At 30.6% G+C, this 18,920-nt stretch overlaps 1 protein-coding gene across 3 annotated transcripts in view; it reads right to left on the bottom strand.

Annotated features, from left to right (window-relative positions):
• The window catches only part of Ecr (ecdysone receptor), a 76,048-nt gene that overhangs the window by 30,800 nt on the left and 26,328 nt on the right, over positions 1 to 18,920 (bottom strand). The window contains exon 1 of one of the 3 annotated variants that reach the window (XM_018459985.1): positions 755 to 1,236. The exons of the other annotated variants lie outside the window; for them this stretch is intronic. Within the exon in view, the coding sequence (XP_018315487.1) occupies positions 755 to 1,055 (301 nt within the window). The 5' untranslated portion in view covers positions 1,056 to 1,236. Of the gene's footprint in view, positions 1 to 754; positions 1,237 to 18,920 lie in introns of those variants that run through there. 3 annotated transcript variants of the gene reach the window in all.

Genomic DNA, 18,920 nt, shown 5'->3' with positions numbered 1-18,920 from the left:
TGGTCATAATGAATATAATTAAAGTAACTATAACTTTTATGATTAAAACAACTACAAATATATGTATATGTACATAGTTGGCATAAAAAATGACTATAAATTACAGTTAAATCATATATGTTAATTCCAACCAAATTTTTTTCTTTAAGTGTGTATTTTTATCCTGTATTAGTATTTATATATATTTGCTGAAAAATATTTGAAAAATTTGATAAAATCAATTTTATACTTTGTTGAAAAAATCTGAAAAATTCGATAAAATCATTACAATCATGTTATCAAACATGTTATTTCAAAAACTTCGACAACAATGGAAATTAGATATATTGAATTTTTTATGATTTCTTTTTGCAAAATTTTTAATCATAATTTTAAAAAATTAACTTTGTTATCAATTAGAACCAAAATTATATAAGTTCTTCAAACAAGTGTAAAATTTATCTAAAAAACATTCGGTCCCATGCCTCTTTTCCATTTACATTTCTAAAGAATACTGACATAAAAGTGTTTTCTGACGTGTAAAATTCTCCCAAAAGTTTCTAGTAGCATTTTTTAGAATAAAAAAAGTCAAATAAAAATATCACTTTTCAATAATGTTTAAAAATTCTAAATATTAGAATTTATGATGTAAACATTTAAAAGATTCAAATCGTAAAAGATTGAAAATCGTACTTACAATTAGTTTTATAAATCTGATAATAATTATGCTCATTATTGTAGAATTTTATAATATTTCGTCATTGACTGCATTTACCTTGAACGGTGGCAGAGAAAGGTGAAGCTGGATGATCGTTATTAATTAATTCTGCAGCGCTGGTGGTAATGGTGCGGTAATGATCAGTTTTAGATTCTGTTTTGAGTCCTCGATGAAGATCCAAATCCCAAAGTTGAAGATCTTCTTCACGCACTGACGCGCCCGAATCTGCTTGAAAGCTTGATGAGAATGTATCACTACTCGACACTTCTGGACTAGATTCTTGAAGATTTTCAATATACTTGTTGCTCCACCTTCTCCGTATTCCCGCGACAGGTATCCGTGGCATTGTCTGCAGCATTTCACCATTCACCACCACTTTTTAACTTTTTCTTTAAATACAGTATTTGTATTGTCGATGTTTCTATGATCAATCAAGAATTGTCCACAATAATCCACGTGAGATTCACAAAGTAATCATAGATAAATATAATCGATTGTACATGAAATGTCAATGAAGTTTTTTTCTTCATGTCCTTCAATAATTGATGAAAGCACAAAATCACAATTTTTATGCGATGTTCTGAAGAAAAGAATCGAGATCAACATTGAAAGTTGATCTTACATCCATTTTTCTTTCCACATGTGGTGCATTTTTGCATTCCATTTCTCGTAAGGACAAGAATAAGTTAAGCACATTTATACGATGTGTGCGCGCATGTGTGTGTGTGTGTGTGTGTGTGTGTGTGTGTGTGTGTGTGTGCGTGTGTACACAGAATGGTCTAATTAAAATAAAACACCGAAATATATCGAAAGCAAATTTCCCAATATAAGGCAAAATATTTCAGACAAAAATTGTATGATAAAGAAAGACAAATAATGACAAAATAAATTTTCAAAAAAATCGATTTTTTAGGGCCAGTTCCACTTTTTTAAATGAAATGACTTTTTTTACATAATATTTTACGTAATAATGCCTATAATTATTCTAAATATAGGCGGCGAAGCCTTCTCCCTGCGCGCCGTCACTATGGAGTGAGGCGCGATGGGCCGTGCTACGAATTCGCGCGGCGCAGCTTCATCACATATTGGCTTAGACGTTTCCTTTTTTAATTCGAAAACTACAGCGGATATCTCAAAATGGTATAAGACTTTCTTGTTCCCCTTGACCCATTCTACGCCCCCATTGCGGCCCGGACCTTACTTAAGAGACACCCTGTATATTTGTAATGTCGGAAAATCCGAAAAGCTATACTGAATATAAATAGCTACAAAAAATAGACGTTACATATTTTTTGACCTCCTTCGGATGATCACTGTTAGAGTTGCAACAAACAATTTTATCAAGATTGCAAGAAAAAACCATTAAAATTCAGAGAAGGCCTTATTGTAAACAATTACCAAAAATCATACCATTTCATTTGCAAAAGGTGCAAGTGACCCTCATGTGATCATGAAAAATCAATTTTATCATTATTTATACCCTTCCAAATCATACAAGTTTTATCTAAAATATCTTTGCCTTTTTGTTTTTTAGTTTTCGATATATTTCTCTGTATTGTTTTAGATGAGACACCCTTTGTATATGTATATGTATATATATATATACCGTGTGTTTCATTTTAATTGCCCCAGGTAAATATCTCGAAAAATATGGAAAATACGAAAAATGTTTTAGACGAAAGTATGGTTTCGAGAGTGACACAAAAACGGTGCCATTAATTTGACCTTGAATAATTGTTTGAAGGTCACATAAAGGTCATTTTTATTTTCTTAAATGGAACCCCCTATTTCAATACATTTTCATATAGCTTATCTCAAAAGCTTTCCAAACTACTATAATCAAATATTTTTTCATGAAGTATTTCACGTTAGTTATGAAGCTTGAATGTCACAGTACTGCTGGCATTAGCATTACGCAAGGTATCCAACCGACAGCTAAATCCTCTTGAGTGTTGTTCAGGATCATGTCCTGGATAACATTTCAAAATCAAGATCATTAGAGATTATACCTCTTGTTTTCATATTTACACTAAAAATTCATTTTTATATAATTTATTGATGATTGTATCTCTTATTTTCATTTTTACGTAAAAATGAATTTTTAGTGCAAAAATAAGAGGAATAATCTCCAATGGCCTTAATCTTGACAAATGTTATCTAGGACATAATCCTGAACAACATTCAAGAGGTTTTAGCCGTCGGTCGGACATCTTGCGTAATGCTAATGCCGGCGGTACTGTAACTTTCGAGTCTTTATAACTCGAAAAATACTCAATAAAAAATAACTTTATTATAGTGTTTTAGAAAGCTCTCGACATCGGCTATTAGATTCTGGAATCAAAAATAAGGTGTTCCATTTTAAAAAATCGATGTGACCTTGACCTGATCTCGGTGACGCCACCCAAGGTTAAATTCATAGCACCAGGAAATAAATCTTTCGAAACCCTACAACTTTTGTCTGAACAATTTTTCGATTGAACCTTATCCTGCGAAGATAAAAGATTGATACGGGTGGTCTGAAACACCCGGTATATAACACATATATGTGTACATATATAAATACGTATATGTACAGTACCCTCAATATGTTTGGGAACACCCTACGTTGTACAGGTTTGTAAATAATTATTTAATTGAAAAAAGGCGAAATAAAAATATATACATATGTACGTTATCTATAATAGCTATTAAAATATGGAATTGTAATTAAAATGCGATTCATACAAAATCTGATTCTTCGGGGCCATTTTACAATTTTTGAGTCTGAAATCAACTTGCGACTCAAATAGTTTACCACTTTTATAGAAATTGTTAAACTACAATTAAACGACCTGTGATATGTATATACAACGAACGCAAGTATGATGTTGCAAAACAAGTGGCAATATATAAACAATAGACCAAAGCGCGAAATTCAACCTTGAGCGCTCGGATGCTGTGAAATATAGTATTCTTATAATAAGAGTCAGGACAAACCGCCGCCATTAATAACCAAATATTACGGAGACTATAGACGAATAACCAAATACTACTACAGAGATTATAGATGATATATAGAAAATATGACACTTCAAACACATGTAGCTGAGTTCAATTAAATGAGCATAGTATGGTTAGAAGTAACATATTCTTTAACAAACCTCGTGTAAATGTTATGGGATGATAACTGGAGTCCCTCAAAATAAAAATTATTTTTGAAAGTATTTTTAGTAAGGAGAACACGAGAAAAATAGTAAAAAAATTCTATAATTAATATTTAATTTGATAATTATAATACAATTTTATGATCAATTTGATAATAACTTTTTAATAAACAATAATTATCTACTAAAAGGTCATGACCCTGAAAGACCTCCAACAGTACACTTCCACAGTGTACTCGAATGTAGTGCGTATGCGCTGTACACTATCTAAGTGAGAGGTAAATATTCGTCTGAACCGTGGTGTTTTCGCCAGCTTTTAATTGGCGTTAGTAATATAGGAGTATTACATATATGGGTGTTTCCCAAACTTATGGAGGGTACTGTATATATGTGTATGTATGTTTATCAAACAAACATAAATAGAAAGCGTATAGCAAATAACAAACAAAAGAATTCAAAAATCTAACATCCAAGAATCAAGTTAAGAATCTTGTTTAGACTTCCTAAGCAGAACACATAAAGACGTAAAGACTGTAAAAATCGAAAGATGTAAAAATCTGTATACTGTCTATATATAGATTTATATTATAATCAATTCCGCTTCGTTCAGAAATTTTATTAAGAAAAAGTAAAGGCATAATTTCAGAAGAAATATATAAACAGATTAATATTTTATTAGAGATTGGATGTGTATAGGTGTGTATAGATAAAACCGTAGCTTGGTAAAAATATAAAAAAAATAAAAGAATATATAATAAATTTATAAGATTTAAAATATTTACCAAATTTCTTACGGGTTTCTTATAGGTTTTCAATTAAAACTTGTATAATAAATAAAAATGATTATTTGATATTTTTTAACGCACAAAATATTAGTTTGGAAATCTTAAAATTTATACATTTATCATTAAAGTTAATTATTTTCATTTGCATTAAAATTAACTGAGTTCTATTATACTGTTACTCAAAACCAGTAAACACTCTACGTATTCCACTTCTGCTTAACTAACTGTCAGTGATAATTCGAAACAACATACACCGAAATTTGCCGAAGAACATCTTTTATTTAGGCCGGTTCATAATCCGTTCTTATTACAAGATCTTAAGTACTGTCTTAAGACATTAATACGATTCTGTGAGTGGTCTATTTTATGACGCCTTAAGTAATGTCTTAAGATGCTAATACGGCTCTCTGATTGGTTCATGACATCTTAAAATTATACTTAAGATATTGTATTTAAGACAATCATAAATATAAGAATCGACTATAACTATCATCATGTGATTGGTTCATCTCTCAAGACTATACTTAAGATGGTCTTCAATATAAGAACTGACTATAGATACCAGCCTTAGTATATATAACGATTAATTTCTCCATAAATTAATGTCATAATTATTACATAAATTTTTCTTAAAAAACGTAAAAATTTAAAAAAATATGCACATAAACATATTAATATATTCAATGTATCATAATCAAATCATATATAAATATTTTCGATATATACCTATATGGGGCGTTCTCTGTTAAATCGCCACTCTCCCGTCCATTTCAATTTTTGAGATAAAATTCTTTAAGAGTTTAAAATTTTCCTTGAAATGTCTATTTTTCGATGCCATATGGCGTTTTTCAAAGGTTTTTTCAAATGGAGAAAATTCAAAGTGGCAGACCCAAAATGACGACTGGAATAAAAAAAACATTGGAAAAATTAATGATATCGTGAATAAACATGCACGATGTGATGTAGAGGTCTGATCACTTGCGTACAAAATTTCAAATTATAATTCGATCATTCTCTTCCTGAGAAAGTATACGTCGCGAAAAAAATCTACGGTAGAAGTATTATTGTGCGTTAAAAACAATTTAGAATTTCTACAGGATAATTTAGTAAATGTAGAAGCTTTATATTACTTTATAAGAAATACTACTAAGAAAACTAATTTTTGAGCTAAGGTAAAGACACAATAGACACGCTAAAGGCATTACAGCACTGAGATCGTGAAGGTATTTTAGGTCGCGTACGATGTAAACAGTTGGCATTCCAATAGCACACTTGCGACCATCCTGAGTCACGATATAGATCATGCCTCACAGATCTTTCGGTGTAGCCAATATACTATTGCTTTTTATAAAGTGACATTTAATTGTTTTGAAAAATTGTGATTCAAATACTATTTCTGCATATTTAGTTGATTCATTGTGTTACAAAAATTCAATAAAAATCTTTTTCGGTCTTGTCTTGCATTAGAATTTCACAATTCATTTATTATTTCAATTATTTCCTGCCTAATATCTAAAATAAAAAATGTCGACTACATCTCATACAGATAGATGTGTAAATCCGTTCAAGAAACGAGGTGAAAAAGGACATGTTGGTAAAGATTTACGAATGATATCAAAATTCCTTTTAGACAAATATCCTGATATACCGCCCGGTTCTAAAATTTGTTCTACTTGTAGAAAAAAAATCGGGATATATTAAAAAATGCTAATACGTCTTTACATGAATCTAATGATTGTGGTACAAACGTAGAATATGACGGAAGCTCATTAGCAATGGATATTGATGATTCAAAGATTTCCCACGATGACGACAACCTTTGATCACCGAAATGAGAAATTGAACTGGAAGAAATGCTCGATGGTCTTAAACAAAAATTTTCCAGCTTGAAATGCAATGATCCTTTAAGGATGCGAATTCTTATCATTGCTCCGTCGTCTTGGAGTGCAAGAAAGATAGCTGAAGAATTTTTGGTGCATCTCGATATTTGGCAGAAAAATCTAAAGAATTGAAATCTAACTATGGCGTATTAACTGAAACTACTGCAAGAGTTAGGAAAGTTTACCGCAAATTACTGTTGACAAAATAATCGAATTTTACAATAGTGACATAAATAGCAGGCTAATGCCTGGAATAAAGGATGCTCTTTCTTTAATAATTGACGGTGAACGGTAAATGATGCAGAAATGTCTTTTATTGTTCAATTTAAAAGAACTGCATGCTTTATTTAAAGAATCCAATCCAAACTATGATGTTGACTTTAGTACATTTGCTAAACTTAAACCTAGAAATTGCATACTTGCTGGAGCTTCTGCAACATACTCCGTTTGTGTTTGCACAATCCACGAAATGTTAAATTGATGATCAATGCAATTAATATACGAAAATTAACAGAAAATACAGACAAACCACTTTCCAATTATAAAGATTGTTTGAATGAAATTATGTGTAAGGAACCGAATCCTGATTGTTATCTTGATAAATGTAATACAGGTACTATCGAGCTTTCTATAAAGCTATCTAAACTATTGAACGATTCATGCATTTCTTGTGTACAATGTTCTTTATGGATTGGAACCGATCGATCAACTCTGTTAACGCAACAACTGAAAGTTAATGAGTTCATAAACGAGCTATGCAACAAGTTACAAATTCTGAAACCTCATTCATTTATCGCCAAATAACAAGCGCTTTTTATTTCGAAAAGAAAAGAAAATCTTCGTGCATGAAGAAGTAATTGTAATATTTGACTTTTCCGAAAACTATTCGTATGTTTGTCAAGATGCCTCACAAGCCTTTCACTTCAACAATGATCAGTGCACTGTGTTTCCAGTTATATACTATTATAAAGAAAATTCCGAATTAAAACACAAGAGTAGCATATTTTTATCAGAGAGTTTGAAACACGACACTGCTGCCGTTTACACTGTACAAACATTATTAATTCCAGAGATAAAAAAGGATGTCAAAAATCTTAAAAAAATAATATACATGACTGATGGGGCGAAACAGCACTTTAAAAATAAATTTCAAATTGCTAACTCAGTTCATCATGAAGAAGATTTTAATGTTCAAGCAGAATGGCATTATAGTGCCACTGCACATGGTAAAAGTGGTTACGATGACATCGGTGCTACGTTTAAAAGAGAAGCATATTATAGAGCAAGTCTTGTTGCTAAGCCACAGGACGCAATATTAATACCTCAAATTCTTTTTAATTGGGCTAGAAAACATTTCAAGAACATAAGGGTTTTTTATTTTAAGAAAACTGATCATGAGAAGATAAGAAAAAAACTTAATAAGAGATTTGAAGCTGCGCAGTCTGTTCCGCAAATTCTTAAGAATCATGGATTTATACTTGCGGGCAAAAATAAAGTATTAATCAAAAGGTATTCCAATGATATAAATGGAACACTATGGTAGTTACGGGGAAGAAAGTAAAGGATAAAAAATTAAAAAATAAATTCTATGGTACATCCATCCACACGGATACACGCGTTCGCGCTCGCGCACACTCACACAACAAACGCACGCGCACACACACGTGAGAGGCAAGGAGGCTCACGCGAATCAAGTACCCCAAACGTGAAAGGCAAGGGAACTCATGCGAATCAAGCACTCCAAACGTGAGAGGCAAGGGGACTCACGTAAATCGAGCAGCCCAAAGGGAAAAGCCCTGTCACACGCACGCACGCACGCACGCACACGGATCAGGGCCTTTATTCTTGAAAAAAAAAAACGTATACGTAAAACTAGGAAAACATATAGTATACGTTACCTCTACTATAGTAATTTCCTAGTTTTACGTATACGTTTCTTTTCAAGAATAGGAGCCCAGACTTCTACATCACATCGTGCACGTTTATTCACGATATCATTAATTTTTCCAATGTCTTTTTTCATTCCAGTCGCCATTTTGGGTCCGCCATTTTGAATTTTCAAAAATGCCTACGGCATCAAAAAATAGACATTTCAAGGAAAATTTTAAGCCCTTTTAAAGAATTTTATCTTAAAAATTGAAATGGGCAGAGGGGTGACCGATTTAACAGAATATTTAAAATAATATCTATACGTGTATATGTATATAGATATGTTACGGGAAATTTGATTAATTGGACATTATACATAATGATTAGCCAATGTAATTCATAATCACAATTTATTTAGTCAAAGTAATTAATAGAAAAAGGTTGATCAAATTTTCCGGTCATTACAATGAGAAAAATAGCTTGTTTGTATCAACAAGATATATATGTTTAAATGAATTTTTATTAAACCAAGCAGAATTTCTGGTTATTATAACAAGACTTGAGATTTTACAACTAGAACGGTTGATAGATTATATCTACTATAAAAATTTATTTAATATTATCTTGTTAGATCCACAAAACTTCTAATTATATTCACTAGATATACACAACATTACCAGAATTCTGATTAATGTTAACCTTAGCGTACCTTAGCAGCTTCTATTATTGTGCAAGTCGGTGCGAGACACGAGTTGGACAAATGCGGAAAAGAACACGTATTATTTAAATTGTTTTGTGTCATGCGTGTTCTTGTAGTATCCTGTAGTGAAACAGAACAATTACTGGATTAGTTGGATCAACTATAATAATAAGTCGTGATACTATCATCCGCCTGAGTAGATAAAAAAATCAAAAAAGGTTAAGAAGAAGAAATGGAACGAACCCAAACCTGCAGAAACAGATTTTAAGCAGAATCTGCTATATGATTTCTGATGCCAGAAAGGCAACAAATAATCAAATTGTTCCGCACAAAATGTTAGCAGAATGTCGGCAGGCTGGCAGAAGATTTGATAAGAGAATGTTAACCGACTACCTCAACTGATGTTGCATTTTGCTTCCGTTCTGACGACAGCACGTGAGTTAACATTCTATGTTAGCAGTTTTGCAGCAGAAACCGAGCAGGATCTGCTGATACATTATGAGCAGTGTTGCCATATTCGGTACAATTGTATCAAATATGATACATTTTTAACTATATTGACACTACATTATGTGCATTACACATTGCATAAAAAAACAGTAAACAAATGAAAGAGACAAATCAAAATTTTTTGTATACTTTGATTCAATTTGGTACATTTTTACTATTTAGTTGTACATTTCTCAACAAAATTAAAGGTTCACCTGTTCTTCCCTGCAAAAATAGGCAAAGGACCTCGCACGTTTCATATGGAAAAATAACTCCGGTCAAATTGGTCCGTTTTGAGATATATTGTGATTCTAAACAAATATCTCTATTGCCACATTCACATAAAATCGACAGATAAAAAGATATAGCGCTTTGAAGTCATAGAATTTGAAAGCCGCCTATCTTCTTAAGATAATTTGTTGTTTTCTTTTATGTGTAATAGGTATACATACGCATGTATTCTTGAATGTAAGAGCTCTGTGTGCGTGTACAATTATGTATGAGTATTTTATCGTATGTGGTTTTATAAGTGTGTTTATAAAACACTCCATACACGTTCACATACGCTCGCGCGCACACGCACGCACACGTGTATTATACATATATAATATATTACCCTTAAAACTCAATTTTAGAGTCTCAGAATCTGTGATGTGAACGTTAAATCCGATTGTTAAATTGAATGTTAAATCCATTGAAATATTTGTTTTACGTCAATTGCCTTGTCCTCTCACTCTCCTTGTTCTTGTTTTTATCTCATGACTAGTTACTCACAGGACATAAGTAATGCCCAGACGTTCGCGCGTGATCCTGTGTCGCATGCGGAAAACCGCGTGCTTTGTTTACATTCAGTAAATCGCGTATTTTCTTGTAAGTAAATCGGAACTCAGTACAAAATAAACAATCACCGCGGATGATTTGGCAACCGATAAAACACAGATTTTGCGCGAATTATACCTTGCCTTCAACGCACACCCGCATACAGAGCTCTTACATTCAAAAATACATACGTATGTATTTTACACATAAAATTACCTATTACACATAAAAGAAAGCATCAAGTCATCTTAAGAAGATGTGGCGGCACTGTCAAATTCTGTGACTCTTCAAAAAGTTATATCTTTTTATCTATTGATTTTATATGAATATGGCAATGGAGACATTTGTTCACAGAATCATAAGAAGTACAACATATCTCAAAACGGAGCAATTTGACCGGGGTCATTTTTCCATATGAAACGTGCGGAGTCCTTTAAAGATAGAATAACTTTGTAAAAAATCATCGTATCGAGATGTTTAGAAAAGCATTTTACAGCTTGAAATCTCTTCTTTTCAAATCGGTACTTCAAAAAACGGTCTCGCTGATATTTTGTGAAGTTACAGAAATATAAATGAAAACGTATCAGATCTCAAAATTTTTTACGAAATTTGCGAAGTTCCACGGCGCGAATTAAATATTGTATACAAATGCGGTCTACATCATTCGAAAGAGTGAACCTTTAATTTGCTTTTTTATGAAGCTTGTACGATTTTTTTCTCCAAGTTATTCAACATCCAAGCAAAAAGAATCGTTTTTGCTTCAACGTTGAATAACTCGATGAAAAAAATCCATACAAGTCAATAGAAAAGCAAATTAAAGGTAAAGATTCACTCTTTCAAAAGCTGTAAACCGCATTTGTGCGCAATTAAAAATGTTGAGGTTTGATGCATCTTCATTTATGTTTGTGTAACTTCATAAAATATCAATAAGACCATTCTCTAAAGTATCGATCTGAACAGTAGAGATTTCAAGTTTTAAAATGTTTTTTTAAACATCTTAATACGATGATTTTTGACGAAGTTATTTCATTTTGAAATTTGCCTGCTGCTTCTCAACAAAATTAAAGTCATTTAAAATCAGTGTTAAAAAGAACCAAATTCAAATTTCACATATCTCCGCGAAGAATGGTCGCGGAGCGATGTTCGAAAAAGCATTTTAAAGTCACAATAAATTTCCTTAATTGTAAATTAAGTTTGACATTTTCTCTTTAAAATGATTTTTAATCATTACACTACAATTTTTTTTCACTGAGTAATTTGAAGAGAGATTGCAAGTCTTTCTTATTCGAATGAATCACGTATGCTATATAATCAATATGCTATATAATATTTGAATTAGAGTATTCCTCTATTCAGGGGGGAACAGAACATAGACACATTACTAAATATTTTTAATGATTTCCATCCAAGATTAAAGTTCACTATGGAGATGGGGAGCGATAAATTAAATTTCTTAGATTTAACCTTAATAAAAAAGGATAATAAACTGATACATGATTGACAAATGGAACATAGAATTAAGCGCAATCATGAATTCGATTAAGACAATGTATTAATTCTTGACGAAGAAAGAAATTATAACAAAAGATTAATATCAAAAGCGATTTTTATGAAAGAACAAAAACCGGAATAAATCTACAAAATAATATAGAATTATTGAACCCCTTGTATTATGGTTTAATCGCAAAGAATTGATGTTTCTATGTTTAAGAATTTATGTATTTATTTATTTCATATGTCGTATTTATCACACGTTAACACATCTTATTGCGAACTAATTTTTCGCTCACTGTTGATATCTCATCGTATTCACATCGTATTATAACAAACCATCGTTAATCATCGATTTCAACGTAAGTTTTTAGTGAATTTTGACTTATATAATTTAAAATTATTGACCATATTAATTTATATTTTGACTCGATATTTTAGCTAAAAATTCCAACATGTATAGTTTAAATATTCAATAAAATACGGCAGATGACATAAAAGATTTTAATTTGGATAATAGTTTAGCGATGATTTGGCGATTAGACGAAATTTTTCATTACAAGTATATTATTATGGATTTCTAACGATCAATTGTTATATACTGAAGAGGACCAATACCAAGGGTTGAAACATATGTATCTCTTATTTAATATACAGGGTGTTTCTTAAATAGCGGACACTAATCACATAGCGCTATTCCTGATTCAAAATTGAGTCGAAACCATTTTGCAATTTTCGCAATGATTGATGAAATATTAATTTCTAAAGATTGCCGAGTAAGCGATTACCAAAGCACATAATGCTATTCCTTATAAAAAATTGAATCAAAAAGTCCTCTATTTTTTTGCAATTTTCGTGATAGTTAATGGTTGAGCAGCTGGATACGGGCTTATTTGGCAATATTTAGAAATTAATATTTCGTCAACCATTGCGAAAATTGCAAAATTGTAGAGGACTTTTCGACTCAATTTTCAATGAAAAATAACGCTATATGATTATGAGTGTCCGCTATTTAAGAAACACCCTGTATACATTATTACACACGAAGAACTAGTGTTGGCTCGCATTGGCATTTCCTATTTTATTATTTATCCTATAAATTTATTTTGCCAGCAATCTTAAGTATAATGGCAATTTGGAATGTACAATGGTGCATATTTAAATCATATTTAATCTTTATATATTGATCTATTTCGGTTGTATGAAATCTAAAGGTCAGAACTTTTTTGTACACCTAATAATTTGAGTGTAAAAGTGAATTACAAATATCTTGAATTATATAAAATACATATTACCTAATAGTACAATAAAATATACTGAAGATTTCGATTCGTTTCGATATTTAAATCAAACACATTTTTATATAAATCCGTGTACGACGACTTTGTTGTGCGCTAGTGCGCACTGAATGCATCCAAATTGCTATCAAATTCGCTATAAGACTATTACTAACTATTAAAACTAAACTGTGACCAGGTCTATTCCTATTCATTTGAAAAGCGTGCAAAATGTACACCCATATAAAAGTCTGCGTTCCACTTTCATCGTTGAAATATAGATGTTCTTTAATTATAATATCGACGTGGTATCTTTCTCAAATTCTTGTGTATACGATTCTCTGGTTCCTTTATTAAACGCATTTCCTCCTATTACGAATTTTATTTATCAATCAAACGGACAATATCTCACTTTGGATCTGTCAATTCCTGAGTGCCTGTCCATATTGGAAGAAGTGACGTGTTTAATTTATTGAAAGAATATTTCGCTGATGAAAACTCGAAAAAACGAGTCGAAATGTTCGAATCTTATGTACAAGAAATTAAGCATTAAATTCAATTTATAAGACTTACAGCGCACTTCACTTACATTCGTTTTTTTTCATTATTTATTATAATACTCTCTAAATCTGAATCAGTGGATAATCACTGATATCAGTGCCAAGTACGCCACTGGTAATCAGCGAATGAAATGTAAGATCCCTAACTTATCTAATCTTTATTATGCGATCTAACTAACCTTATTTTAGTGCATAAATTCAATGAATATTGCATTGGAAGATTGAAATTAACTTGCAAATATTGTAGTAAATCAGTATTTTAGTTATATAATGCTCAAACATTCTTCCTTTTTTATTTAAACTTATTCATTGATTATCCAGTGCTAAGTATGCCACTGGGTAATTAGTGATTATCCACTTATTCAGATTTAGGGAGTAGGGGAGCTAAGTCGGTACCTTTTTTTTCAATTGCAATTTTCAGTAAAAAAGTAAACGATTTTAGTCAAATGATTATTAGCGTTTTATAGAGTGATTATAAGACTACAAGATGGCAATAAAAAGTTTTGGTGTTTGCAACTTCATTTCATCCATATACACAAAAAATGATGTAATTCGGAAAATGAAATCCCAAAAATTACTTTTGACTTTACTACCTAAACATAACAACGCGGCACCTAAACTAACCAAACTTCATTGAAGGGGACACACGAGATGCTATCTACAATATAAATTGGGAACTCATAAGATACATTTTTGCCACTCAAAATTCAAATGCCAGCTTAGTTCCGGTCTCCCCCCCCCCTACATTATAATATTATTCAACTTTTTATAACCATGGAAAAATAACGAATAAATCGATTTTTTAAAATAAAATGTATATTTTTTTCAGAAACAATGAATTCTTATTAAATAAGGTCCATATATGTAATTAGTGTTTTGGCTGTTTTGTTAAAGAAAAGTACCCCGTTATGGAATAGATTTTCGGTTATGGTATCTAACAATATCATACATAATTTACACTGCATTTTGGCAACGACTGTCAAAATTACTTCTTTACAAGCTTTTTGCTTAGACGTTATAACTTAGCCACTGATCATTAGTGTTTATGGCGTCAAAAGATGAATTTCAGTTTTGTAAGTAGTAAACATTTTTTCAGGTGTGCACTCTTTATGTAATTTTAAGAAATATATTGAATATTAATTTTGTAACTTTGATCTAAGGTCTTGAGAATGTGACTTTCAAATATGTGTAATTGAATTAAATGTATAATGCAATGTGCGTATGTATTAATGTGTAAAGCGATACTATGTACGAGAGCATAGACAAGAGTTATAGACACTTCAATCACAACTGTCGCGAGACCGAAAATCACTCCTAAAACGGTTACAAAGAACGAAATCCAATGTGATTTTAACGCAGTAAAATGTATAAATAAAATCTATAAATAAAATCTATAAATAAAATCTATAAATAAAAACTATAAAAAAACGATGAGAACACTCAATCAGTAAAACGATAATGCAGAATGCATATTTTGTAATGCTCCATTTTTCAAAGATGTAAAAGGCGAAATATATAGATTCAGTGCATAATGTGCGAAATATGGACTCATGAAAAATGTGCTGGCTCTGATAAAAGTCGATATGTTTATGACTTCTGCAAATAAAAATGCTTTTTGTGATATCTTTTGAAAGCTTCCATAACCGGAGGTGTATTCCATAACCGGAATCCTTTATCCTTCTTCAGCTTTTTATAAATTACATTTGATCTGTATACCCGAAGAACTTTTACTTATAGCACAATTAGAATCACTATGGCTAACAAACATGGTTAACTTATACCAATACTAGTTATGTCACATAAATATCTATTGAGTTATTTGCAATGAAACAAAATAATATTCCATTCCCACATACTCGTACTTTCCTCTATTTGTTTGCTATGTGTGAGATTTACACCAGAGGATAACTATTTTCAATACTGTTAATTTTTAAGAAGCTAAAATTGCATTCAAATTGTTACAAATTTCCAAAAATTAAAAGATTAATTACAGATCAAATTAAAGATAATTGTGATATTTAAGAGTAGAGTAAGTGCAAAAGGATTTCCTTTTTATAAGATTAAGAATTATTTTAAAACTGATTTAGAAAAATAATGTTTAGCTTTTTTGTTATTTTTAATTAATTTGAGCTATATATATTATATTCAAGTGCATGTAATAAAGCCCAATCAGAGAGAGAGAGAGAGAGAGAGAGAGAGAGAGAAAGCGAGATTTAACAATTTTAAACAACTTTAAACAAATTATTTTCATTTATCTACAAATATTCTATATTTTATTTTTATAAGTGAATAAAATAAAGATTTTATTTTCACTTAGTTTAATTCAATATTCCCCCTCCCCCATAAATATAATTTTTTTAAAATAAAGTAAATTAGGTAGGCCTTAGGTATTCGGGTCAGGTACCATATACATTCTATTATATTATATCATTTTTAATAAAATTTTGTTAGTTTCCAAAAAAGTGGCCTTTTTTATTATTTTTTAAGAAAGATTATTTTAAAAATAGTATAATTAAGTTTATCTTATTACGCTTTAGTATCGCATATAGAGGAGAGTTGCCAAACGCATACTTCCCATTTATACAATTTTTTATTATATTTTCCATTTGACACTGATTTGAACACAAATAAACATTAGAAATTGTAGCTTGATGTTTCAAACGTCTATTGTTACATGTTTAACATTTTACCAATAACAAATTAATTTATTAGAAGTCTTTTTGTAACATGCCGTAAAAATAACAATCACTCTTAAATTGTACCTGTAGATTTTCTAAATCATATTTCTTTTGAAATTAGCAAATTTGAACGAAAATAATTAAATAAAATATAAGATTAACAAAAGAAATTACTAATATCTAATTTTATTAATTTATTGAAAAAAGATTAAGTGTTTAATAATTAATAAATAATCATAAAACAATAACAAAAAGAAAGACGAATTAAAACTGGATTGAATTTATTTTTGTAAATTATTCATATCAATTAGTTTTATTATCAGTCTTACCTTGTGTTAGTACGATTTAAAAAATTTGATAGATTTTATAAAAAATATCAATTTAATCTTTATAATAATTGCAAATGTATACACAATGAATGTAAAATAATCTACAATAAGGCTTCTTTTTATGGAAATATAAAAATTTAGAACACAACTGCATAAACATATTATATTACATAAATTGGTCAAAACTTAACATCACTTGTACCTGATTTTTTTATAATGTTGTTAGCGCGCACAAAACAAGATAACTTGTTAAATCTCTTTGTCTTTGTTATTTATCTCATATTTTTGTTAGTAAATGTTACTTATATTAAATAATATGAAATCTTAATGGGATATGATTCAGATGACCCACATTCAGTAACTCTCCCCTATGTATAAAAAAAATTAAATGATACAATATATGATATTAAAAAAATATATACCACCTTAAAATGACTTTGTCATAAACTTTCTCTTAACTTTCTTTCATATATTCGCCTATATTCTGATTCCCTTCGAATTCTTTTAATTAATAAAAAAAAGCATATTTCACAACTCGAACGATTTTCCGACATAAATATGTTAAAAAATTTTAAATGTGAGATGCTTCATGTAACTTATTTAGTAACTACACTAAAAAGATAGAGAAAATTTATATGAAAAAATATATTTTGGAGTAATGCAGCATAATTTTAGACATGATGTAACAGCAGAAAGTAAATATGGTGGTTATTTTTCCTGAAAATTATATATTATAGAGTATACAGTATAAGGAAAAAAATATATATCAAGATTAACATCTTTCTTGGCTTCATTTTTGCATTTGCGATTGCTACAACTTTCCCTCTCCTATAGTTTCAATTCCATTTTTCCTTTTATTATGCATTTCTTGTTATAATATATATCTTAACATAAACATTACCCATAAGTACATTATATCTTATTTGTTTCTTTATTATTTGTACTCCGTACAAATCTGGTTTATTGTAAGCATAAGTTGATTATTATGACTGATTAATTATTACGTGACACAAAACGAATAAATTCTTTACACACATACACACGCATAAGCACGCACATGCATGCATATAACGTACATAAAATAAGAGTCATAATTACCTAATGTGTACTATTAAAACATATTTGTGCCAAAACACTTTTTGTATGACAAATAGAAGTATAAATAATTTCGTTTTTAAGTATAAAAACGTAATTATGTGATTGTTGCACATTTAATTTCCTATTTTTATTTTTAATAGTATTTCGAGAAAACGGTTTAAAAATGTATATTTAGATCTACTATTCTACGTTCACTTTTATCATTTCTTTATTTTGTTATTTTTTTCACTGTTTTTGTTTTACTACATTTTCTTACAAAATAAAGAGCTGTATAAAATGAAGAGAATTTCAAATAATAGATATTAAAAATGTTATATATAGATTAATAAAACAAAAAAAATAAGAGTTGAAACAGAGATAATGTATAACATAAATTTTCGAAATTCTTATGTAACTACGTGCCAATTAGAACAGAAATGCGAATTAAAACGGAGAAGAGGAAAAATGTAGATAATAAATGAATGTTCGTTTTTTCCTTAGATATTCAGCTCAGCCTGAAGATCCTAAGCGAAGCAGCTGCTGCTGCATCATCGCGTTGCAGTGAGTATCCACTAGTGGGGGTGTAACACGTTAACACATGCACGTGTTCTCTCGGCAGACACGCACAGAAGAATGGCTCCGACGCCATCAACGCATCACGACACGACTCGTCGTGAGAGAGCGCGCGCGCGCGCGCACGCGAACGACGTATCGCCATTTTATATTATTATTGTCTTTCGCTGTAAAATTTAGCCCGCAAAACGATTGGTTAGTCGTTAGATGCGATAGGTACGATAGATCTTAAGGTCGTTTAAATCAATTAATTCTTGGATATATATGATTTTTGGATTGTTGAAACTCGAGCTATACGTTTCATCGTTAATTCAATGAATCTAGATACCTTCAATGATGCACAAACGCTCACCAAATGATCACATCGATACACAAACACTTCCATGCGATTTTTCGCGTACTATTACGCATATCGACTATCCGAAAATCATTAACGTTCAATGTCAAAATTGAAAGCTACAACGAAAGGACGAGCGTCCAAGTTACAACTCCGACGGTTCACCTTCGACTGAGGCCTGAGGCCAGCGGATCGTGTGGAGTCGCTTGAGAGTGG

The sequence above is a fragment of the Mycetomoellerius zeteki genome, unplaced genomic scaffold (genome assembly GCF_001594055.1).
Source record: "Mycetomoellerius zeteki isolate Tzet28-1 unplaced genomic scaffold, Tzet1.0 scaffold9, whole genome shotgun sequence".
NCBI lineage: Eukaryota > Metazoa > Arthropoda > Insecta > Hymenoptera > Formicidae > Mycetomoellerius > Mycetomoellerius zeteki.
This window is presented reverse-complemented; position numbering and strand designations above follow the sequence as displayed.